This window comes from Hyperoodon ampullatus, assembly GCF_949752795.1.
Source record: "Hyperoodon ampullatus genome assembly, chromosome: 10".
In the NCBI taxonomy this organism is placed as follows: Eukaryota; Metazoa; Chordata; class Mammalia; order Artiodactyla; family Ziphiidae; genus Hyperoodon; species Hyperoodon ampullatus.
In genome coordinates this window covers 103,231,268-103,257,324 of record NC_136923.1, presented here as the reverse complement: position 1 = coordinate 103,257,324, position 26,057 = coordinate 103,231,268, and the positions used below count along the sequence as shown (strand labels likewise).

Genomic DNA, 26,057 nt, shown 5'->3' with positions numbered 1-26,057 from the left:
TCCAGGCGTGGAGGGGGCGTGTCCCAGGGATGCATACACGGGCCAGGAAGACCCCTAAAAGCAGCAGGGGCACCGGACCCCCGTAACCCGACTCCTGGCTGTCGGAGACTGAGGGTCTCCGTGGGCGCGGGCGGCTGGGTAGGCCTGGTCCCTGGCATGATGGACTTCAGCGGAGCCACGGTCACCGGCTGGGGGAGGAGGGGCCCCGTGGAGACTCAGTCCAGAATGTCCGTCTCGAAAGGCACCAGGTGGTAATAGGACAGGTTGGTGACATAAGCTGCTGGGTCATCCCCATCCTCCAGCTCGGAGGCAAACTCACCGCCGTTCTCAAACCTGAAACGGGAAAGCAGAGGTGAGGCCAGGGCTGGCTCGCTGGCCCCCAGCCCCGCTGAAGTGGACAAAGGGCAGACGGTCACTGGCAGGAGGGTCTTTGGATCAAACAGCACGGAAGGGCTCTCCATGACACCGGCCCATCCACCACCAGGCTGCGTGTGGAGAGAGTGTGGAAGGAACCGTGACTGCAAATTGATCAGTCACATGGGCCCGACTCCAGAGCCATCACAGCTTTGGTTTTCACTGCCTTAGAGACTGTGATTTACTCTCACTGACCAATATTGAGGCATCTATCCATCCATCCATCCATCCATCCGTCCATCCATCCAGCCAGCCTGCCAGCCATCCATCCATCCATCCAACCATCCATCCATTTATGCATCAGTCCATCCAGCCAGCCACCCATCCATCCGTCCATCCATCCATCCATCCATCCATCCATCCATTTATGCATCAATCCATCCATCCATCCACCCATCCATCCGTCCATCCATCCATCCATCCATCCGTCCATCCATCCATCCATCCACCCATCTATCCATTCATCCATCCATCCATCCACTCACTCAGTGAGTATTTCTCTCTCCATCTGGGGATTATTCTGGGTCAGGCGCTGGGGACACAGAGTGGACCAGGCACAGGAACCTGCCATGTGCTGGGCCGGTGGACCATGGCAAAGACGGGTAAAGAAGGCCGTGTGGTCCCAGCTCCAAGCCTGACTGCTTCCTGGGCCACTTGCACACACGACCAAGGAGGCAGGAGGAGTCCAGGGAGGAGCTGGGTGAGGGCAGAGGAGGTTAGCGGAGGGAGGGGCCCTGCATTTGGGCCCTGCATTCAATGTGGGGCATTACATGGGGCACGGGAAGGGCTCAAGGAAGGATTTGTGCTCCAAATGTGAGGTGACCTGAATACCCTCTCAACGTGGATTCCCCAGGAATGGAAACCATTTCCACGCCCTGCCTAACCCAGTCTCGGCTTAAGCACACTTGCTTAAGCTGGAAAAAAAGGACGACAAATTTTAAAAGATGCTTCACAGAGAAAACAGTGCACGGAGGACCTTCTCCCCAGGAAGGGAAACAGATGCTGCCTGTACCTTTTCCGTTGTTCCCCAGCTAAGAACCAGTCCAAACAAAGGGGAGTGGCAGAGGCGGGCGGATGCAGGCCCTGCCCAGGGCAGCGGAGAGGGCCTGGGGCCACCGAGCACACTGTCCACATTGTCCCTGCTCTGACTCCCGGTGACTGAGACCTCACAGGAGTTCAACTACAGCGGAAAGCCGGGCAGCGACGGGCAGGGCACAAGGCGTCCAAACCACAAAGCCGCCGGCTTGGCTACACTGGCTGGGGAGCCAGCCGGGATGGGGGAGGGGGAGGGCGGAGAGGTGCCCCACCAACCTCCCCAGCATCCGGGGCATGTGGGGTGGACGGGGTCCCAGGGAGGCCTGCTGCCTCTAAGTTGCAAGGGAGAAGCGGAGGAGGCGGCGATGGCAGCTTCGAGATCAGACAGGAAAGGCATGGAGGTGGGTTTCCCTCTAAGTCCATGCTGACGGGCGTGTGTGGAGATGCGTGGAGCCCTGCGTCCGTGCAGGCAGTGAGGCCAAGAGGGGGCCCTTAGGTGCAGGGAAAGGCTCTGGGCAGGCGAGGGACGGGCCCGGTGGCGGCCACGACACAGCCCTGCCCAGCAGCTTCCTGCCCCTGCGACCCCTCCTGCCCTCAGATCCCCTGAGAACTGGGGAAGGAAGTGGACCTGGGATGCTCAGTAGAGTCCGGGGTCCTCATCAGCCCCCGTGGTCCTCAGCAGGCCTGGAAAACCCCCTGCTTCTAACCAGTGCAGACAGGGTCAGGGCTCGCCCCAGGCCTGGGCAGAATCTCCCGGAGCCTGGCAACCCCTCCAGCCAACCGGGGTGGTCACGAGGCAGAGGCCCAGCCATCCCGCTCTCACACACGTCCCCACCAGGCACACACGCTTGGTCCCTGAGTGCAGGGGGGTCTCTGGTCTGAGTACTGTAGCTACTCTCCCCCAGGGACAGTGTGGGGACCAACAGGTCCTAACAGCAGGCCCGGCAGCGTTGATCCACAGCCTTGGGGCCACACAGTCGCTGTCGAGGACCACTGAGGGGAGAGCCTTCTCTCTGTGACCTCCTGGCCCCTGGAGCGTTCAGACAGACCCTCCCGAGACAGACGGCAGCAGACCATCACTGCAGGGTTGCACGAGGTCAGGCACCTGGAGAAATGCCCGGCAAGCCCAAGTTCCCTGGAGATGCTCCCGGGCCGCTCAGAGGCCGACATCTCCTTGTTAAGCTATCCTGGGATCGCAGACGTTTCCCCGCGATCTTTCTCTCCCACCAGCCCGGCGCTGCAGGTTGAGGATGGGTCGCCCTGTCCACGCAGAGCCCCGAGCTGGCTGGAAAAGTTACATTACAGACCTTGCTTTCTCTCCATGCTTCTCCTCCAAAACGATCCATGGTTGAACTTCCTTCTCAGAGCTGGCCTCATGCCAGGGTCAGAGGGCCTCTCGGGGCCTCTCAGAGACAGAAAGGGTCCCTGGGACCCTTGCAGAGCCAGAGCCAGGACCCTGCAGCCCCTGGTGGCCCACCAACCACTCCACCAGGACAAGCCCGGCCAGAAGCTCCTCCCATGAAGCAGGCCCTCCTTCCGTCACCGTGTAATCCACGTCAGCCTCGGACCCACGATGCCAGCTCCAAGTTGGCTCGGGGGACCCTCGGGCTGGGAGCTGTCTGTGCACACACGGTGCGTACTATATGCGTGGTCCCGGCTGAGCGCGAGGCATGGCAGCAGTTGGGTCAGTCCTGGTCCGCTTTCACATGGGGCTGATGGAGTGCGGAGGGACCCCCGGACTCTGAGAGGCCCCCTGGTTCCGGGCTTGTGCCGGTCAAGTGCCCGCGGGAGACCCTGAGCTTCCAGAGCTGCCTGGGGGTCCCAGTGTCAGGCGTCCACGCTCGTCACCTGAGCCTTCAGGAGACCCTGCGCGAGCACAGCGGTCCCACCCGGAGAGAACAGGAGCCAGGAGACGGGAACGAACTCCCTGAGCTCCTGAGCAGGGAGAGCCCCGGGCGTGGCCTTGACAGTCACCAGAGCCAGGTCCTGCCCGATAATCCCGAGACGGCTGGCGGCACCCAAGGTGGCTTTCCTAGAGCCCCCATCACGGTCCAAGTTCTATCACCCGAGGAAGGAAGGACGGAGGGCAGGGGGTCTTTAGCTGCCCGCCTTCTCTAAGCCCTCCGCACAGGGCAGGCCCGTGAGCCACACAGAAGCCACCTGGGAGGCGACGAGAGGCCAACATGCAGCTGACGCCCCCCCGCCAGGAGACTAGGGCCCCACGAGGAGGCTTGCGGCCCCGGACCCTCCAGGGCCCAGCACAGCCCAGACGTGAAGCCAGGCAACTCCTCCTGAATGTCCCCCCTCCCCACTGCCAGCCGCATGGTCACACTCTGTCCCCTTCCTAGAGCCCCGAGTGGGTGGGGAACCTGGCCCGGGCTGACGGCTCGGGACCTCGTGTGTAAAATGACACTCAAGGGCTTCCCTGGTGGCGCAGTGGTTGAGAGTCCGCCTGCCGATGCAGGGGACGCGGGTTCGTGCCCCGGTCCGGGAGGATCCCACATGCCGCGGAGCGCCTGGGCCCGTGAGCCATGGCCGCTGAGCCTGCGCGTCCGGAGCCTGTGCTCCGCAGCGGGAGAGGCCACAGCAGTGAGAGGCCCGCGTACCGCAAAAAAAAAATAAAATAAAATGACACTCGAATCAGTGCACTTACAGGTGCTCCGAGGGGTCCACAGCTGCGTGCTGGTCTTTTCCGTTGGGTATACTGTGGTCAATAACGATTGTTTCGGTATTTGCTAAGCAAAATCCATTGGACCTCATGATTTCTGAAAGTGAAAGCAGTGAGGGAAATATTCAGAAGGGGATCCGATTTTGAAGTTTTGAAGTCGGGGCTCACACTGATCTCCCCACATCCCCCTCCTCCTACTGTGCTCCCTCCTTCCCCACACTTTAGAGAACGCTCCGCCACCCAGACTCAGGGGCCACACCTGCTGACCCGACACCAGTCAAGAGGGGCCTCTCTCCCGCCGCAGAAAGGCGCTCTGGCAGTCCGAGCGCTCTCGCCACGTGCCTGCCCTGTGGGTTTGAAGCTGGAGCAGAACAAGGATGGGTTTCAGGCCAAGACGACTGCACACAACGTGAGCTCTGCCCAGGTCCCCCGATCTCTCTAAGCTCTCACCTGTGTCTCAGGTGAGGATAACATGGCCCAGGGTCGCCGTGAGGATCCAGCGCAATCCCTGTGCATTTTCAACCAAATGGGTGACTTCACCTTTTACTTTATATAATCCTATATATAAACTGGCTTCTCACCAACAAGCACAATTTGGGGTAACTTTATTTTTTATTTATTTTTATTATTATTTTTTTTTGCAGTACGCGGGCCTCTCACTGTTGTGGCCTCTCCCGTTGCGGAGCACAGGCTCCGGACGCGCAGGCTCAGCGGCCATGGCTCACGGGCCCAGCCGCTCCGCGGCATGTGGGATCTTCCCAGACCGGGGCACGAACCCGTGTCCCCTGCATCGGCAGGTGGACTCTCAACCACTGCGCCACCAGGGAAGCCCTTGTGGTAATTTTAAAAGGGCAACAAAGAGATCGTCTTTGTGTGTCTACAATGGCTGTGCAGTTAGATTCCAAGTGCAAAGTCTGGTGCTCACCCAGCTCTAGAAGGGGAGCGGGGATGGGGAAGCCCGAGCATCGGTGGTGGCGGGGTTGTGTGTGTGTGTTTGCAGAGGCGTGGGCAGCTGAAACAGCACCGGCCTGGGAGCTGGGACTCCACGGCGCAGCCCAGCAAGGAACCCCGAGACACTGGACGCAGTGTCCTAACTGGAAATTTCAAAATTGTCCTGGAGGCTCTCCAAGGACCCTTCCAACTCTAAGAGCCTATTAGCTCCCAGGCTCCATCACGTCATCTGGTCCATTTAAACATAAGTGCACTTGACTCCCTTCTCCGACCTGGGGAAGCTCTTGTTGACACTTCCTGGGAACTGTGTGTCCTTCCCTTCCCTCAGTGGATCACAGACTCTCCAAGGATAGACCTGGGGGGTCACCAGGGCTCCAGCTCCCCACGTGCTGGCTCATCCCCAACCTCAGCCCCTGGTCATCAAGCTCTGCGCTCGGGGCCTTGTTTGTCCCATCAAATCAGGGCCTTCACTTACCTCACCTTAAAAACGTGCTTCAAACAGACTCGAAACTCCTGCCGGGTTCTCAAATCCAATGATCATCATCTTCCCACTCAGGGCCTGATGCACGGAAACAGCTCAGAATAGCCCTTCCTCTGGCCCTGGCACAGGCCACAAGGATGTCCAGTGCTGCCCCGTCTTATTGGGCATCTGATGCTATTGTTGTTTGTGGGATTGTTTTATTTCTTACATCTTTCCATAATTTAGATTATTTTATCCCCATGTACAGATGTGCTTTTCTTTAATAAGTGAAATTGTAACTTCCTATTTACTTTTCATCTTTCTGGGTATTTGATTCTCAGTTCTTTGAATTTCCCTCCATATGAAGACACTTAGGGAAACTACACAAAAAAAAAGAAGAAAAAAAAGTAGATTTCCTCCTTACCTCTGCCCCCCAGGATAAAATGACTATCCATCCATCGGATTTGCCAAGTAATTGCTAAAATTTCCAATTGACTTTCTGGAGAAGTGACAGCACTCGTTTCACTGGCCTTTCGAGGTCGGTCACACTCCACGTGGCATTAGCACGTGGCTCTTTCCCGACCTCCTCTCCCCGGCTGAGCCCACCCAGAGCCCACCCGCCTCGGACAGCCCATAAGTCATGAGAAGGAGCTGAAAACCAGGGAAAAGTCAGTGCTTGGGACCTCTGGGGTCAACTACACCACCAGGTGCAAAAAGAGCACGAAGATGTTGACCAAAGCCTGAGTGAGGAGACAGACGCTGCAGAGGACGACACCCCGACAAGAGAGATTAAGATGCCCCTGCGTCACAATTTAAAACGCACAACAGCACAGAACCACTTGCTTTACTGCTTTTATTAACTGACTCCAACCTGTCCCAGGAAGCACATAAAACCTCAGGGACCTCAGGACAGCCAGCTGACAGCCCCCAGATCCTCCCTCCCACCGCCTCCCAAGGGAATTTGGAGGGGAGGACCCTACAAGTGAAAACAAACGTCAGTGCAGCAAAACATTTGTGAATGTTGCCAGGAGTCACCTTGTATAGGAACTTCCTAATCTTTCTTAAATGTGAGATTTGGAGCTCTAGAAAGTGGAATCTAGAAAATGGAACCAGCCCCCAAAACAAATTTGTTACAAATCCTTCCTTAATTGTCTGTGCAGAGAAGCCAATTGTCTGCAAGGCCAGCTGGGCCCTCCGGGAAACTCCACTTCTGCCACTTAAGCGTGGGAAGCAGGTTACTCCTTGCTTAGCGTTTTAGTCTGTAAAAGGGGAATAACAGTATCCAGCTATCCTAAGGGGCACAGGTGTGGATTAAACGAGATGGTCTTTATAAAGAATCTAACCAATGCTGGGGCTCATAAATGGGAGTTATTGCTATCGTTCCAAATGTCCTCATGTCTGTTGGGTCACCCAAATAAAAAGCACCAAAGGAAACGTTACGCTTACTGAAAAACTTCAGCATCTGAAGCCTACCTTCAAATATCCTGAAAATGGGAATTTCTTAGAAGTCAGCTTAGTACCTACAGCCAAAATCACTGGTCCATTTAATGACTTTAATCACATACATGGCCAGTTCCATGAAATAGTTCCTTTACAAGCCATTTTTTTGCATACAGAATTTTTTTCACATGAAGAAGAGTCCTGCTTTGCCATTTCTTATTTCTTAAAACTTTTTTGGAGCTAATTTTAGAATTACGGAAAAGTTGCAAAAACAGTATAGAGCTTTCACAGATTGCTCAGCAGCTCGTCCTTTGGTTAACATTTTACACATAACCATGGGACGACAAGCAAATCCAGGAAATGAACATCTGAACAATACTCTAAACTAAAACCTCCTGCACTTGAGTTTCACCCATGTCCCTCTGTCTGTTCTGGGCCTGGCCTGGATCCCTCGGGGCAGGAAGATGCGGTGGTTCAGCCTCCTATGACCCCTGATGGCCTCGAGGGCCTGGGTCTTGCCTCATCTCTCCTGGCTGCAACACTTGGGACGCAGACTGGTGAGTCTTCCGTTGACTGTGCCTCAATTTGCCTGGTGTTTCCATGCTTGGACAGAGGTGGACGGTCTGGCAGGAACCTGCAGGGACGCTGCCTTCCCTTGGGCATCAGATCAGGAGTGTGATGCCCACGGGCCTTACTTATTCCTGGGATGTCGTCTGGATCTCTCGGGTCAGGAGGTTTTCTCCAAAATGAGGATATCATCTCTCTCTTTGTAGTTAAGAACTATCCTGGTGGAGATGCAAGTGCAAATCCTGCTTCTCCTCAAACTTTCACCCACTAATCTCAGCATCTACCAGTGAACATTCCTGCAACGATGACCAGTGTCCGGCTGGTGGTGATTTGCTATTTTTTTACTTGCAGCCCTGTCTTCACATGCCCCATATGCCACCATAACTCAGTTCATTAATTCATCTATTCTTTTTTTTCTGTGGACAGTCTCAGCCCTGAAAGCATTCACACGCTCTCTGATTCCCTTTCCTAGTCTACTTTCAATGTCTCTAGCAACGAACAAAACCCAAAGCCATGTCGTTTCATTAATTGGAGACCAGGACTCTCCCCGTGTGGTGAAAATTAAGGTTGCGACTGTACAGATGCCTGGTTACTAGAAAATGAAATTATATTTCCAGCCTTCCCAAACCTGCGTACTATGATTTTTGAGGCCAATATCAATTAATCCAAGCAGCCAGACCAAGGCTGAGGTGTATGCTTTCTTTTAAGCTGCACAAACACAGCCATGGTGTAGAAAACTAAATTTAAGTTTTCCTACACTCGGAAATAAACTTTTAGATTAACACGGATGAAGAATGTTTAAGGTTGCATTGGTCCAAAGCATCACCTAAGAGGCCAGAGCACTGCGGAATCCTGGCCCCGGGGGCGGCTGGTTCTCACACCATGGGCGCCTGGCGCCATCTAGTGGAGTTCCTGACCCCTAGCCGGTCAACCTAGAGGTCACTGCAGGAGGCCTGAGAGTGGGCCAACGTCAGGGCTGTCCGCCAGGGCACCACCTCCCAGGATGCCACATCAGAGGCTTGAGAGGGTGCTGAGAAGTCTGGGAGAGGGGTGACAGCGGGCACGGCCGTTTCCATGCACGAGTGGAATTTAGCTGGACAGGAGTGGACGTGGACGGGCAGGGCTTGTGGGGGGGAGGAGACAGGGCCCAGCCAGCAGGAGGCCCAGGGCCTGGACCAGAGGGGTCGACGGTGACGTGGAAAGCCAGAGTGACCACAGCCTGACATGCCCGGGATGACAGGAAATCCCTAAATGAATGAGCCAGGAAGTCAGGTCCGGGCGGCCGATGTCGGTGCTGAGGACACACCCCGGGGAAAGGCTGGGATGCTGGAGGCGCGGCCCTCGGGGCGCCTGGCTCTCCGGGTCCTGAGGCCCAGCGCCCGGGGACTCCCAGGTCCATACGCAGCGCAAATGTGGGCCCAGACTGACGAGCAGGGCTGCCCACATGGGACCAGGCCCTCTGGGGCCGGCAGGGCTACTGTAAGGAACAGTTTTCGTGAGAAGTTTTTCTGAATTTGCCACACCCTTGTCTCAGCACACTTACTTCCTCGCTCAGAGGACAACAAAAGCACGTCTCACATGCCATGCGTGGGAGCTCCCCCGCCCAGCCACGCTCTCGGGCAGAGGAAGGGCCAGCGATGAGAGCGGACGAGGAAGAGGGACCCCCAGGCATGGGAGAGCCTCAGCTCCAGAAGGGGCGACCCCGCCAGCTTCCCGCACAGGGCTGCCTTCAGGCCGTGGTCTTGGCACAAGGCTTCAGGCTCTCTGCAGCTGACTCGCAATAGCTGTTTCCCAAGCCCACTGTCAGGCAGCCCTGTGTCACAAAGTGTTCCGTGCTGAGCCGCAGTGACTGCAGTGACTCCCCCACTGCGATGTCCCCAGGACCCAGGCTCCCGGCCTGCACGGGGAGGCCAAGGCCCTGCCTTCCCAGACATGCGTGCCAGGCCTCCTGAGCTCGTGGGCAGGAGGGACCCCAAACCTCTGTCCTCAGTCCTCGAAACAACACAAGAACGTGGTTAAAACCTCGACGTGGGACCCCAGCGCTACCCCTATTCAATCCTGTCTCCTTCCTTTCGGCGCTTTGGGGTAAACCTGGGTCGTGCGTTTATCCGAATCAGCAATAAAGACAAGGCACTAAGACAGGGGCCGGGGACGCCAGGTTGTCGCCATCAGAAGCACCTGCATGCAGCGCCGGCCTGTCCCTCTTACGCCCTGGGGCCTTTGGGGTCAACCTGCTGCCTGCCACCGACCCCAGGCCCTGAAAGGCTCTCGGTTCTCCTGTTGGCTCAAAACAGAAAGAAATAAAGCAAAATGGAGATGCCAGTGCTGGGGCTCTTCCGTGCAAGACTAAAGGACAGAGGTGCCCACGCTCCAGGTGACAGCACACGGAGCCTGACACGCCCTGAAGCCTCTCTGAGCCTTGGACACTGGGGTCCCCAGACATCCGGTCAGGAGGGCTGACTGCCATTTTCACTCTCCTGTAGAGAAGGTTCTGGACGCTAGGTGTTAGCTAAGAAGAGGCCCCCAGCCCCCTGCTCATCTTCCTAAGGACACACACGAAGCTCTCCTGGGAAGGTGACAAGAGTGGCAGACACGCAAACCCAGGCTGGACCCTGTCCTGCTCACACACGGTCAGAGCAAGAAGTAACTTTTCCGTCCTGGGTTCCCAGAACCTGCCAGCCCTGCCCGCCTCGCCCTAGCACACAATTAAGGAATCTCATCCGTGCCGTGGTGCATCACTCAGTAAGGACACTTCTATACCAGTGGCGTCAGCCGTCACCCCCATGTGCCCCCTCCGTCTTCCCATCACTGGGACCCAGTTCCTTTTCAGGCCATGGCTCTGGGCTCAGGTCCCCTCACCTGCTGATGCTTCCCCATCACCTCCCTCTGAGTCCCCCTCCTCCACTCCCTCCTCTTTCCTTCCTTCCACTCAGAACTCAAGTGCTGGACACCCCCGCCTCCCCTCACATCAAGGTGCCCTGTGGGATGTCACCGCTGGCCGAGCTGTATCCCCTCTGCGCCCGGCAAACGCCCACACAACCTCACTCAGGCCAGACAAGTTGCCTGGGGAAGCCTGGTACCTGAGACTTCCAGGACAGACCTCTTCTCCCACAAAATGCCCCTCACAGGCCTTGCCAACAGCACTGCAAGGACAGAGCCTAGTGTTGTAGCAACACGTGCGGCCCAGATCTGAGGAAGCGGCCACCGGGCTGAACCCAGGCTTCCCTCGCTCCCCTCTGACCCGCAGGACGGCTGACCATCCCCTCTTAGCGCTGCTGACATTTGCCAGAAGGCTCAACCCAGCATCCACGCTAAGGAGACCTACACCGTGTGTCCCTTTCTGTCCCCCCGCCCTAAAGCCAAGAACCAAGTCAGTGTTGCACTAGGTGAATTCTTATTTTTGCAGGCTGGATGACGCATTCTAGTAATTCACTTCAAAATGCCTCACTGAGGGCTTCCCTGGTGGTGCAGTGGTTGAGAGTCTGCCTGCTGATGCAGGGGATGCAGGTTCGTGCCCCGGTCCGGGAAGATCCCACACACCGCGGAGCAGCTAGGCCCATGAGCCATGGCTGCTGAGCCTGCGCGTCCGGAGTCTGTGCTCCGCAACGGGAGAGGCCACAACAGTGAGAGGCCCACGTACCGCAAAAAAAAAAAAAAAAAAAAGCTTCACTGATGCTTTCTTCATAGACTATTTAAGTACGTTCCAATTTATATGCCAGATAGCTCGCTTTGGAGGTAGGAAGGGTGTAAACCGCAGGTCAGTAGGTAGAAACACACACTTCCATAACAATCGGGAAACGGCCCCTCCCCTGCTGCTTCCGCCCTTCTGTTGGGCTGTCTTCCTGGATCCCAAGGTGGGGAGGTGTGTCCGGCACGTGGACAGTGGGCTGGGAAGGTTTCTGGTGGCCCTGTGGCTCTCACCTGATATTTTCACCGGACTTTGAAAGCTGGGTTGAATTTTATGGACGTTGTCATTTTTTAACACCTGATCCAGGGGAGATCTTTCAAAGAAGGTGAGCACAACTTCTGACCTGGAATACTGGGAAGAAACACGTTCATTCCTATACATTTTCCTCCCGCAAGGCAGCCCGTCTGACACTGGTGGCCCCGCACTGCTCAGACTGCGGGACTGAGCGTGGACGGGGCCGCCTCCCCACTCACCTGTCAGGTGCTCAGGTGGCTCAAGGCCCAGGGACGGACAGGATGGGGACAGTGGGAACAGTTCGCGCCTGGTCCGCACCAGAGTTCACGCACGTCCATCTCCCCTCACTTTCCAGTAAACCGCGAGCCCGTCACTTCCGCTTCCTCCCCAGGGAGAAAGCACCGGAGCCCCCAGAGCCCAAGGAGCCTTCCTTCCCTGGGCTTACACCTAACCCCACCTGACACTTCCAGGAAGCACACCCCGGCCCCGCCCGTCCGCCCGCACCCACCTTGCACGCCCACCTTGCGCACCCACCTTGCGTGGCATGCTGATGACGGCCTTGAGCAGCTTCTCCACTTCGTTAAGCCTGGTCTCGATGTCATGGGCATCCTTTATGGCGACCAGCCCTGGGATTGAGACAGAAATGCCTCCATTAGAAAAACACACCAAGAAGTGTGCTCCCGAATTAAATACAGAACAACAGGCACCCCGCAATGGGGACGCCTCCCTGGCATCACCCTCCACGAAAGACATCTGGGAAGTTTACTCGGCCTCACGTGGGTGCAGCCCAGCCCTGAAAGCCTGGCTCTCAACCTCGTTTTAAGTTTCAGCGACGCAACGAGTGATTAACGTGTGTGCTGCAGTGGGCGCTGTCCGTCTGAAAGCCACAGAGACACCATCAGAGGCGTCTCCAAGCGGGACTCTCCAGCCGCACCCTGGACAAGGCCACAGTTCAGCCCCTGCCAGCGCGGTGGCCGTAGCTGGGGGAGGCTGGACCCACCAGACCCCAGTGACACAGCTGAGATGACCACAGGCCCCGTGGAAACGGAGCCTATGTTTAGACAAGTCATTTAGATACTGGCTTTGGAAGGGAAAAAATCACATCTTTACCCAGAGAAAACCAGCGTGGGCATGACTCACAGCACTTTCCAGGAATCGGCTTCTACCCTCGTTCCGGTTACCGGAAGTCTCGACTGGCTACTAAAAAGCGCAGTATTCTGTCTCTAAAGCACAAGAGTTAGTGGCACAGAGACTCGGGGTGCGTTTCCATCGTCCTCTGAGCAGCGCAGAGCGCAGACCTTCCCGGCACAGCTTCTACACATCAGCTTCCCAGGGATGGAGCAAGTCAGATTCCCAAGGACATTTCACGTGCCCCAGGATGTTGGTCCCGGTGAGCTACGACCAAACCACAGAGGCTGAAATCCCAGAACTATTTGCAGTCACTGAATCCCAGTTTTCAGAAGTTCTGGTTTTGTTTTACAGGCGAAAGGCTTGTTCATTTTGCAGGCAGCTCACCAAGTCCACATAGTGTTAAGATTAACCTCCTAAACTACGTGATTGAAATTAGGAGGCCCCAGAACACGTGGTCCATGGAAACCAGGGGCGCCCGAGACATAGGGCGAGGACTCTTCTGAAGGCCTGGGCTGAGCAGGGCGTCCCTCGCGTTAGCTGGGGTCAGGAACGTCCAGTCAAGGCCAGGAGTCAGTCCCTGGACTTCCTGGAGCACAGGCTGGGTGCACCTTCACCTGGCCACCTGGGGGCCTGCTTCTCGGTGGGCTATCTGGTCCTGCCCACCCCACCTCAAGCCACACGGGCCCAGGCAGCCAGCCAAAGACCCCAAGCCTCAGTCCACACAGCCCGGGCTGGCAACCTCAGCACGACTCCCCAGCCATCGCCGGAGAGAGGGGCCCGGGCCACCTCCTCCCCTCTCACCTAGGCTGCCTGACCTACCCACCACCCTGCAGGCTGGGGGCGGCGAGAAGGGAGAAGGAAAACACCAGGGTGCCAGAGTCTCAGCCCTGAGTTTCTTGTTTAGGATTACACACACACACAAGCACACACGCAGACACGCACACACACCCCTCTGTGACCTCTTGCTTGCTATGGACAAGTCCACAGAGGAAAAGAGGGACACTGAAAAATCCTCTGAAAAGTTGTTTTTAGAGACAGGACAATTATGTAAATCATCCCCACAAAAAGCTGCTTTATTCTAAGACAAGCAAAACTACTGTCATGTTTCAACTTTTATTACATCTAGCACACTGGTGTTAAATCACTCGAGTTTATGACACAGTAGTTGTGTTTTTGTATTCCGTAAGGACAATTTATAGGATCAGCCTCTTGTCTGGTCAATGCATACGGCATATTTATACCCATTTCCTAGGATGTAAAGCATGTTTAGCCCATGGTTGGGTTTATAACCACCAAGGGTACCATTCAGTCAAATAAACACATTCTGCTCTATGCTGATCTTCTTTTAGGGTTGCCAGAATTAGCGAGCAAAAAGCAGGACACCTAGTTCAAGGTGTGTTTCAGATAAACAGTGAATAATGCAACAGCATGGATAGACACACTAAAAAATTATTCAGTGTTTATCTGAAACTCAAACTTACTTGGTGTCCTGTACTTTACCTGGCAACCCTATCTTCTTGGCGACCTGCTTTCCAGAATGAAGCAGAGAAAGGCGAGAAGTACGTGGTCAGGCCTCTGGGAACACATAAGCGTTTAGGCTCAGCGCACAGACCCTGAGGATCCGAGCCTCGCCAACCTCACCAGCTACCACAGCCTCATCCCAACCCCGAGGAATGGGTCCAAACCACCAGAACACGGCCCCCATGCCCACACAGCACTGCCTCTGGGGAGCTCATTCCCACTGGCCTTCCCCCACCTCCAGGCTCGAGTGGGAAAATCCCACCATCCCTTAAAGGCCACGTGGGACACGCCTTCTGCTCTGTGAAGCCCCCCACCCACCAGGCGGGACTCGGTCTGCTCTGAGCTCTGGGAGAGCTCCATCCACCCCACCTCTGCAGCACTTACCGCTCTGCAGCAGACCTGCTCCCTGCCCAGTGGCCTCCCCAAGCCCACCTGTGAAGCTGAGTGTAGGAGGTACCCAGGGTCCCTTCCTGTCGTCAGCCATCAGCACAGGGCCTGACACTGACACTGACACCCGCAGGGGATTCACTGGTCGTTGGCCGTTTGTTGATGGAATAAAGTTGCACAAGAGAACAGAGTCAAGGACAAGTCATCATGTGTGTGTGTCCACCAGCTTACAGGTGCCAACCGCATCTCTTGCTTCTCGGCGTCACTGACCCCAGCCGGATCCCGGCCAGCAGGCTCAAGGTCACAGGCCTCAGAGGAGAGCTGCCCAAGACCAAGGTGGCAACAAACCCACTGAGTTGCCACCCACTCTGGTTTGGTTCTATCTGTGGAAGCTGCAACCTTATCGCTGCCTTTCGCCTGCGTTTATGCTTCTGAGGAGAAGCCAAATGGTGCTCTCCGGAAATGAAAACATGCTTCAAAACAAGAGGGGCTGAAAACATTTCAATGGCGAAAGAACATGCTGGAATCCCTCCTGCAAGAACAGAGCGACAGGGGATAGTTCTTTAAGCTCTGGCTTTTGGTTGGGGGCCCTTCTTCATAATTTATTTCCCCGTGGCATAGCGGCTTCTGGGTGACAACCAAGGCGATCGGGATCAGCGTTCCCACGGTACGTCCTCCTTTTTCCCCAAGGAAACCCATCCACGTGAATGACAAGGACGCTCACCTCTTCCCTGGGGAGGGAATCAAAGGTGGAGATTCGTGAAGCTATGGATTCAGCTGGGCCAACTGGCATCCATCTACGGGCGGCCCCCAAGGCTACCTGGCCCCCACAGAGCCCCTCACCCTCACCCCACATCAGGGCAGGAAGGGGTCACCACTGGCTACGGGGCTTCCAATGGCCTGGTCCCTCTTCAAAGGCCAGCACCCACATTTCCCTCCTCTCCTGAGCCTGGAAATCACCCTCCTTCAGTTGTTTTAAAGGTGTTTCCCATTAAACAGGGAGGTGTACTAAATGCGGAAGGAAAACATTCAAACAAACAAACAAACAAACCCAAAGCTGTGCTTTGGGGCCATAGTGCAGAAATGAAATAAATCTTCCTTTAAAATTTCATGTCTCGGGCTTCCCTGGTGGCGCAGTGGTTGAGAGTCCGCTTGCCGATGCAGGGGACGCAGGTTCGTGCCCCGATCCGGGAAGATCCCACATGCCGCGGAGCGGCTGGGCCCGTGAGCCATGGCCGCTGAGCCTGCGTGTCCGGAGCCTGTGCTCCGCAACGGGAGAGGCCACAACAGTGAGAGGCCCGCGTACCACCAAAAAAAAAAAAAAAAAAAAAAAAATTTCATGTCTCAAAACCCACTGAGGTCCGCCCCCATCAGGTTTCTCAAGTTCACAACTGCTGGAAGACGAAACACCTGCTGGCAACACCCAAGATCTAGATCGATTCTCAAAATGACACAGCACCAGGCGCGGGGTGTGAGCAGAGCCCACATCTGGGGCCTGTGTCACTGCCCAGGACAGACGGCGTATGGAGACCCCCAACTACGCACAGGCAGTCGGGGGGCTTTCTGTTCTACCTGCTGTATTCTTCCTTTGTGACCCAAGAGTTTTGGCTTTTGATGACCGGCAGAGCTTTTCCAAATGTCACTTGTTTACAGTAACTATTTTAAACTTCATTTTCAAAAATGTGCTTACGTACAATAATTTAGGATTATCTAGAACTTTTAGCTTTTGTATTCCAAATATTGCTGATTGAACGAAAACTGTGGGGATCTTGTTTGACTCAGTTCTACTATCTGAGATCGTGATTCTAAAAAATGCAAGCGGATAAAATGGTTGTAAATTTGCACAGTTGGACAGAAAAACTCAAACCCCCCCCCTTGGTTATGAGGCTGCCGTTCCAGGGCCGGCCAGCAGGAGGCGCCAGCGGTCCATGGAAGGTGCGGGACGCAGTCCAGCGAGGCCGGCGGGAAGGGATGCGTCCACCCGCCACACCCAAGTTCTAAGGAAACTGACTCAGAAGACTTCACAGCCCCAGGAAAATTTCTCATTTCTGATAAAGCATCATCACTAATACAATCTCAATTTTTAAAAATTTCACTTACACAATTTGTGATGTGAGAAATTTATCCAGATATAGCCCCAAACCGTCAAAACATCTGAAACTGTAAGATTGATAACACGACTATGTACATTTCAGTATGTCAGTTGCACATCCCTCTGGGGGTTGAAATTCAGCCTTGAGCAGCCAGGGTTCCCCTTCTGTCTAAACCAGTTTACCCTTGAAAATAGAGAACTCCAAGCGAGCTTCTGTCAGTTCCAGGGTTAGGTCTTTCTACAAATACAAACACCTGACTCATTCTCGGAACCCAAACTGTATCAGCACAAAGATCTGGCTGAGAGAGCAGACACAGACCAGTGTCCTAACCTCAGACACCTGGTCCCACGTCCTACTTCCATGGGTGGAGGCTTCCGACTGAACATCTCTGGGGACTGTCCCAGCCTCCAGGGACAGACTCAGGCCTGAATCTGGCTGAGCGCCTTCTGCCGCTGTGATTCTGGGAGTGAAGACAGATGCTTCTCGGGTCAACTGGGAAGGAGTGTCCGTTACCCAGAGGATGCCCGTCCCTTAAGAGGAGACTCCCGTGGCAGACCCCAGGGAAATCTTCTGTGATGTGGACTTTCCAACTGAGCTAAAGGAGGCATGGTTCAAAAGTCCATCCACGCAGAGCCCAGAGAAGCAGACGGCTCGGGCGAGGTGAGGACGGCACTGTCACGAGATACGTATTCTTTAAAGGCTGAGCATCATACAAATTCTGGAAATAAACTATTTTAAAATTTCCAGGAAAATTCTCAATGGTTACTTCGCAAATACTCGTCCTCTAAATAGGGAGTCAACAGAAAGCCAGCAGGGACTCACTCAGCGATGAGCTTGAGCGCAACCAAGGTGGTTCTTCTCTGCTGAACTCAAGCATCCCGATGCGGCCCTCGCTCCCCGGGAAGCCGTGGCGCCTCTGACCTCACAGGCCCCACCCATGGGGGTCCCACCCCCGGCCCCCCATGCCCACCCTGCCGCACACAAGGCTCGGTCCCCCTGCCCCCATCGTCCTCCGCTGGCCCAGTGATGCCCAAGGCAACACTGATGGACAGGAACATCTCCTCTCTGTCTTTGCAAGGACGAGAAGCAGGGCCGGGAAAGGAGGCGGAGGAGAGAGACGAGCAGAGACAAGGTAAGAGGTCCGGGCTTCCCTGGTGGCGCAGTGGTTGAGAGTCCGCCTGCCGATGCAGGGGACACGGCTTCGTGCCCCGGTCCGGGAGGATCCCACATGCCGCGGAGCGGCTGGGCCCGGGAGCCATGGCCGCTGGGCCTGCGCGTCCGGAGCCTGTGCTCCGCAACGGGAGAGGCCACCGCAGTGAGAGGCCCGCGTACCGCAAAAAAAAAAAAAAAAAAAAAAAAGATAAGAGGTCCGGAGGCCCCGGGAAGGGGCTGCGGGAAGACTTCTGTCCTCCGCTTCTTCCCAGGCCTGTGAGATGCCCGCCTCTCACCACATCCCCCCCCACAGTCCCTCCTCCTCCGGCCGCCTCGTTCTTCTCCCACCACAGGCAGAATTCCTCACTAAGCTTCAGACTCAACCCGGCTAAGGAGTCACTCACTCCGCCTTAGTCTGTCTCAAAACTTGGAAGGAATTTAGGGAATAAACACCAGCCGTCCCAGGCTCTCAAAACAGGAAGCACTTGATCCCGAAGGGGGCACCAGGGTGACAAGACCTGCCCCTACATGCTGGCCAGGATGATGGACACGAGGCCAAAATTGACCGCAGGGAGGTGTCACCAGGAAAAACCTCTCCAGGCCGGAGGCCCAAGGAGGGAGCAGTGCAGGGGTGAGAGCGGGGCGGGGTGGGAGGGCTGAGGCAAGCCTTCCACACCCCTGGGGGCCAAGGGGGGCCGGCTCTCCACCCAGGCTCTGCCCCCGTGGCAGCTCTATTTCTCATAGAAAATACACAGAAAGCATCTGCCCCGGAAAACTGCCCCCGAGCCTGACCCACGCCCAGCACCAAATCCCAACTTCCGGACCAGCAAAGCCCCAGGCCTGGTTGGTAGGGGCCCCACTGAGGTATCGGGGTGACCCACTCCCCGGGCTCTCAGGCACCATCGCTGTCCCCACCTCCCTAGGATGGGAGGCTGGAGGCCACACCTGGGGGCTGGCACCATTCCCCCACCGGGAGGGCTCTGGGTGAGGGGTCGCTGCCTACCCAGAGCAAAGGGCAGAAGCTCCGCCTCACGTGGTGCTCACCCGTCCAGCATGGCTCTGTCGCGGCTTCAGCGCTCACAGCGGCCAGCCATGCGGATGCCACCCCTGCCATCTTATCAAGCCTGCAGCGGTGGCTTGAGCTGAACCACCTGCCTCAAGTCACGTGGGAGGGTGCAGGAAACAGAGCCCGAAACTGCATCCTCACCTGCCTGGTCCCAGAGCTGCTGCTTGGTGCTTTCGGCCGCTTAGCCCAGCCTCCTCCCGCCCTGACCTCGTGTCCCCAGGAGGGACATCCGGACCCTGACCCTCCAGCCGTGACCTCGTGTCCCCAGGCGGGACATCCGGACCCTGACCCTCCCGCTGTGACCTCGTGTCCCCAGGCGGGACATCCTGACCCTGACCCTCCAGCCGTGACCTCGTGTCCCCAGGCGGGTCAGCCAGTCTCGTAGGGCCTGGATTTTCCCCTACGGGAAGCAGGGGTGTCCTGGTGGTGCGCAGGCACCGTGGTAAGAGCCTTAATCCCACGTCCGCTCCTTCCCTCCCCCCACCCTCGTCCAAACACTGTTGTCGTGTTTCCTACTGACTGTAAGTCACACACCAGCAGAGGACGACGGAGGTGCCTGTTCTTAAACGTGCAGCACGACCTGCAGTGTAAGTCGGCAACGGAGCAGGGTGGTCGTGCTCAGCAGCAGGACCCACGTCGGGGCGGGAGGAGCGGGGCCCTGCGGGGCCTGCCTGGAGGACAGCGTCGCGGCACACGGCCTGTGCTTCTATGTGACACAGGACACGTCTTGTCTGTGCTGCCACGGTTCCAGGGAGCCCAGGCCCGACCAGAAAAGAAAGGCGCCCAGCCCTTCGCCTCAGCCCCCTCCCTGGCCCCGTCACGGGGAGGATTTGGATCCAGGGCCTGGCGGGGTGGTGGGGGAAGCTTCTCAGGCCAGTTCAGGGACATGGGGACCATCTTTTCAGTGGTGACGACCGAAAGGGCTGGTGGATGCCTACTGTCACCCAAGGAAGTGAAAGTGAACAAAAACACCAATAAAAACGATTTCAGTGGGACAACGTCAACCCCTGGTAACGCCACGTTCTCACTCACTGTCCCCTATCTACTCTGCTGACGGCCGCTGCCCCTGCAGGACGCCCTGTACCAAGGGGCCGGGGCCTGGGGCGCCCGTGGTCGCCTGTGGGGCCCATCACTCCTGGCCAGCCTCTCCGCAGCCCCGCCCTGCAGCCCCACACCGAGCCTCATGGAGCGGGCACCCCGGCCCGACCCTGCTTCGTACCTCGGAGGCTTTGCTGCCACCTTTCACAGCACTGCACGCCCGTCTTCCCTAGTTTTGACAGCTCCCAACCAGAAACACCTCCTGCCGTTTGGAAAAGTGTTTATAAAAACACACAGTGGGGCTTCCCTGGTGGCTCAGTGGTTGAGAGTCTGCCTGCCGATGCAGGGGACACGGGTTCGTGCCCCGGTCCGGGAAGATCCCACATGCCGCGGAGCGGCTGGGCCCGTGAGCCATGGCCGCTGAGCCTGCGCGTCCGGAGCCTGTGCTCCGCAACGGGAGAGGCCACAACAGTGAGAGGCCCGTGTACCGCAAAAAAAAAAAAAAAAAAACAACCACACACAGTGGAGGCACACCAGGCCCAGACTTGTTTTAAAAAGAGAAAAGGTCGGCGTCCCTGGGGGCCAGCCTGAGGGCAGCCAGATGCTACCAGCCGGTCCAGTGCTGAGATGCAGAACCAAGTTTCCCCTTGGAAATCTGGTGGGAAGTAAGCGAGGCCTAGAAGCTCCAGAATGAACAACCTCTGTGAGTTTCTGGCCGCTCCTTCTCTGACTGGGAGTTAGCCCGAGTCACCTGGGCCCATGGCACGGCCTGAGCTCTGACGGATGAGACCATGGGACTACGGAGCACACCGTCACTTACGGAGGAAGGAGAGTCCGAATTCGGAACAAAGCCTGAGCGACAGCAGGGTGCGGGTCTGGGAAAGAAACGTAAAACCTTAGGAAGAGAGGAGACAGCCGGCTCCCAGGAGGAGGATGGTGCCAGCACCAGACCCGGGGGGACGGCAGAGCCCGGCAGCCCTATATATGGAAGAGATTCAAAAATAGGTCTGTGCATCAGAAAGATTGCCCAAAATGCCCCAGAGAAGTGAAAACTGCCCCCTCCCCCTTAGAAGGGGCAGGACCCCCCCTCCAGGGAAGCCATGCATGGGGGCTGGGCTGTGAGGGGGGAAGACAGGACCCCAGCCCACTGCAGGGCCCGTCAGGCCGGACAGAGGCGGCCTCTGTCCCCCTGATCTGCTGCCCCGACCTGTGGGCGGCCTCTGCTCTTTTTTAGCCACTTTCACTAAGAAAGGAAACTCGGGGCTCTGCAGTTCACCCCCAGACCAGACGGCGATCTACCCCCGCTTGTTTCGGGGAAGCGCAGAGCTTCCCCCCATCCACGTGAGAGCAGGGCCTGGGAGCACAGCGCTGTGCCCTAGAGCCGTGGGGAGGCGGCGTGTCCCGGCTGGCGGACCCGCGCCCAGGCCTCTCTGGTCGGCGCCGGACGCCTCCGCTTCTGCTCCTCCATGTCACACCTAACAGAAGGTCTATGAAGACGCAGGCAGATCCACGTCCCCGGTGACAGGGGTGACCAGACGTTACCCCGGCACCATGCACAGGATCCCAAGGAGGGGCCTTATTTGGAGAAAACGCTAAATACCGTGTTCAAAGCTGGGCCCCTCCGTCAGCTCCCCCTGCGGGCTTCCTGCATCGCCCAAGGCTCCCCACACCCACATCTGGTCTCTCCACAGGCCCTGCACTGCCTCCCAGACGGTCCGTGTCTGACCACCTCTCACGCCTCCCGTCTCCCCGGCTCGCCCTGGCCCTTCTCCAGCCATGCTCGGCTCAGCAGCCAGAGCGCCCTTCACGTCAGGTCGCTCCCGTGCCGAGCTCTCCATCTCCCACGAGGGCCCCACGCTGAGCGTCATCTGCCCACTGCCTACCCCGATCTCCCAATGCTTCCACCCCCTTCTCTCGCCTCCAACCACAGCGGCCCCCCCAGGACTCAGGGCCACAGGGCACATGCCGGCCCCAAGGCCTTTGCACTTACTCTGGCCACTGGCTGGAAGCTCTTCCCCAGGCACACACATCGCTTCCTCCCCACTTCCTCCCGGTCTCTCCTCACAGGTCACTTCCTCTGAACCCTCCCGGACCAGCCCATCTGAAAGTGACCCCCTCCCCACCCCTGCAAGTCATACCTCCTCTCCTTCCTCCCTTTTCTTTGCTTCTGAGGGTGCAGAACCGTCTAACATTTGTTTTAACTTCTCTGGTTTATTATTGGGTTTCCCCCACCCCGACTATAGAATCATGAGGGCAGGGTTTGTCTGTTTCGTTCACTGCTGCATCCCCAGCACCTAGAAGATGCTGGTGCAGGGGAAGCATCTGGTAGAGACTTGCTGAGTGAATATAAAACCAAAGTGTGGATTTGACAGTAATCAGGAATCAAAGGTCACCTGACTACTTTGGAAACAGAATCTGTTTCTACAGTGATAACTTCATAAGGCCTGAAACAGGTGTTATTTTTTTAAAAGGATCAAAATAATCCAAGAGCCCCAAACAGTTACTGGGGAAATTCTGCACGCTTGTCTTTTAAAGTGTGAACCTTCCCAGACGAGAGATGTAACAGGCAAGAGACCTTGCCATATCTGGTCAGGAGCCCTGAACCATGGTAAGTATTATGTAAAGGGGATTTAAGTCAAAGACTCGGCCCTACCTGTGTCAGAGTGTGGAAAGCGCAGAAGGGGACACCTTGGTCACCCAGAGATAATATGCACAGAAAGCAGCTACCTCCCTCCCCCAGGCAGGGGGACAAGAAAGGAAGGATGGGTATATCAGATCCAGACGCAGAAGAGCATAAGGTGAGAGGCCAAGATGCCAAGGAAAAGGCTAGAAGAAGCAAGCCTAGCCCTGAGGGCAGCCTCGCCCAAACAGAAGACCAGAGAGGTGGGCTAGTGAGCCCCGTGCCGCCACTCCACGCAGGGGTTTAAATATCTCTGCGCACGTGTCACCAGGAAAGATACGCGTTCCACGGACAGACAGCCAAGGCCAGCACCAGTGTGTGTGCAGAATCAAGGAAAAGTACTCTCTGCACAGAAGCACTCTCCCACTGCAGTACTCCAGGGACCAAGACAAAGGGCTCGGCATCCCCTTCACTGCACGCAGAATCAAAGATGCAAGTCGGACCCAAGGCTTTCCCACCCTCTGGAGGTGTTCAGTTCTACATTTACAAGAGCTACCAGCCTGCTGCCAGCACGAGTTCTCAAACCTACACTTGCAAAGCTTTTTAAAGAGATGAGCGGGCCAATGTAACCCAGCCCAGAAATATGCAATAAATTTAAACTGAGGGGGTCTGATGGGGAATTACACTGAGAAAACCTGGCATCTCTAAAACAGCACACACATCTGGATGCCTTTTGTGTGTACGGTTTGTATGTCCAGATGATCTGTTTATTCAAATAGTAAATCCACCTGGAAATAAGGTGAACTCTTCTTTTGCATTATGGCCATGTATTTTACTTAGCAAACAACTTCCCTGGACTTTCCTTCCTTCTAAGGAAGGAAAAGTCCTTCCCTTGGGTGTACAACAAACTCAGGTAGTGCTGGGGGAGGGGCCAGCTTGCCTCCAGGCAGAGAACCAGGAACCAGACAGAGGGTTCATGTCGCCTCTCCTCCGGCCCCGGGCCTCCACCTCCTCTCCTCCAGGGGTGCCGAGCTGGCCTTGCAGGAGGCCCTCTGGTCAGGACTCCAGCCAAGAAGACGTTCCCACAGTCCATCGCGGGCTGTTCGAGAGGCCTTCACACCCAACCTGGTCCTCGTCTGACTGCTGCCCTGCATGTCCCCCACCAAACCTAATACCCATTTCTTGCTGATTTTTCTCCCTTTAGACACTTGAAAGCAGCTATCATACCCCTTCTGCGCCTTGCTTTCTCCCTGGTGGTCACCCTCTTCCTGTCTCCTCGCGGATGGCCCGCTCTGTGGAGGCACTCGGTGCGCTGACACCTCACAAACCCAGAACCAACCAGGCACAACCTGCACGCAGGGACAGAGCCCAGGGCGTGCGTGTGCACAGCGCACCCTAACCCTTCTGCTCCGGGTGAGGTGGTTTCCTCACCAGATCCCAAGGTGACCGAAGCTCCGCCCTCCTCCCCACCTTCTATGACCCTCACCAGAAGCCGCTGGGGGTGACAACAAAAGCCACATTTGTGGAGGGCTTACTACTGCTGGACACTGAGCATGCACTCCAATCCGCACAAGAAAAGTGAGTGTCAGGTCCTATGTTACAGGGGCGGAGCCAAGTGGGGAGCCTGGAGTCACAGTTGAGCTGGGTCCTCTGACAGAGTGAGACCTGGAGGGCAGGCGGAGGGCAGAGGGGAGGGCAGGGGGAGGGTATGGGGGGAGAGCAGGGGGAGGGTAGGGGGAGGGTATGGGGGAGGGCAGGGGGAGGGTATGGGGGGAGGGCAGGCCCTCCACCAGCTCTCAGGGACTCCTGTTTGTTTATGGCCTGCCTTGTTCCAGAAAGGATGTAAGTCACTGAATAAACAGCTGTGCCTTCATCTAAACTTTCCGGATTTGGGCATCCGTTTGATAAATAACAACACACACACCCGAACAGTAGATCAAGGTAAACTGCTGCCATGCTGGAAATAATACTAAACTCCCTCCAGAACAGCATCAAAGCGAGGCTCCGGCGAGCAGGGCCTGCAAACGCGCTGGCTTTGGGAGCCCTTCCAAGTGACGCGTCTGCCCCAGAATGTGTCATGAGAATGATCTAATTACCCATATAATTCACACACTGGGGTGCGAGCTGTCCCGGGGAGGGGAGTGGGGGACGGAGTGGAGATTATCCCAAGACCTCAGGCAGATGGGCAGCTTCAGTAAGTGCCCCCAAAAGTGCCCCAGGGATCTGCTTAGAGGAAGGCGCTGGGAAGTGTCACCAGAGTCTCAGCGCTGCAGGTGGTCACGCGTGTGGGGGGGAGGGGGCAGGTGGTCACGCGTGTGTGGGGGAGGGGGCAGGTGGTCACGCGTGTGTGGGGGAGGGGGCAGGGGGGGCCCCCGTCCTCCCACCTCGGCTTCGGCCTCTCGCTTCCTCTCCGCGGCCTCCAAACGCCAGCCCGTGGGCCGAGGAGAGGAAACGGGAAGCCACCCAGTCCCTGCGAGCCAGGAAAGTCACAAGGCCCGGGAGGAGGCCTCTGGGCTCATCAAACTCGAATGCGGACCCACCCTGGTGGCCCCTCCCGAGGAGGGAAGGAGGCCGCGTGGCACCTCGCACTCGGGCTGTCGGTCACTGGGGACAAGAGGCGCGGCCCTGCCGGGGGAGGCCTCGGAGGGGGCTGCCAGACACGACGCGACCCCGGCTGGACGCTGTCCTTAACTCCTCCCAAACGTTCCCCCGGCCTCTCCAGCCGCGGCCGCGGCGGGGGTCGCAGGGGCCGCCCAACACTGGCGCTGGCCGGTGGCTCGCCTTGGGGACGGTCAGAACGCCCGTCTGGCCGGCCTCGGGCCCCGTGCGCCGACTCCTGCGCAACCGCCACTGCACTTCACCGCCCGGGGGCGGGCGGAGGTCTGAGGGTCCCTGTCCCGTGCCGGGGGCCGAGATGTCGCGATCCCCGCTTAATAACCGCCCCTGCGCCCCCTCCCTGCACTTCAAAGGAGCCCCACCGCCCCCCTGCCCCAGGCCGGGCCCGCGCCCACCTTCGCGCAGCGGCGCGAGCGCCAGCTCGGGCCGGTCCTCGGGGAAGGCGTCGCGGAGGCGCTGCCACAGGCGGCCCAGGTCGGCCAGGCTGCGGTGCAGGTAGAGCACGCTGCGGTCCGACCACTCGGTGCGGATCTCGAAGAACTCCTCCTCGTCGCCGCGCCGGCTGACGATGAGCCGGCGGATGCCGTTCACCCAGCAGCCGCGCACGAACATGTTCACGAGCGACGTGCCCTCAAACACCGCCGAGGCCATGCCGCGGGCCGAGCATGCCCCGGCCGGCAGGGGGCGCGCCCGCCCGGGCCTGGGTCCGCGGGGAGCCCGTCCGGAGCCGGGATCGGTCTGGAGCCGGGGTGTCTGCCCGGGGCCGGGGTGTCTGTCCGGGGCCGGGGTCCGTCCGAGGTCTGTCCAGAGTCGGACAGATCCAGGATCTGTCCGGAGCCGGCGCTGGTCGGGGGTCTGTCCGGAGTCGGGGTCTGTCCGGGTCGGCCCGTCCTCCGCGAGCTCTCCGGGATGGCGCGGCGACGAGCCGCGGGTCCGGCCGAGCGGCGGCTTATAAGGCGCTTCCCTTCGCGGGCGG

The 26,057-nt window shown here is 57.4% G+C and overlaps 1 protein-coding gene across 1 annotated transcript; it reads right to left on the bottom strand.

The window, feature by feature from the left end:
• Nucleotides 1–215: 215 nt before the first annotated feature.
• On the bottom strand, nt 216–25,732 carry PXDC1 (PX domain containing 1; the record flags this gene model as incomplete). Its single annotated transcript, XM_079712779.1, has 5 exons — nt 216–333; nt 4,103–4,214; nt 11,457–11,574; nt 11,992–12,083; nt 25,477–25,732. 5 exons carry the CDS (start codon nt 25,730–25,732, stop codon nt 216–218), a joined length of 696 nt encoding a protein of 231 aa, XP_079568905.1.
• Nucleotides 25,733–26,057: the final 325 nt, after the last annotated feature.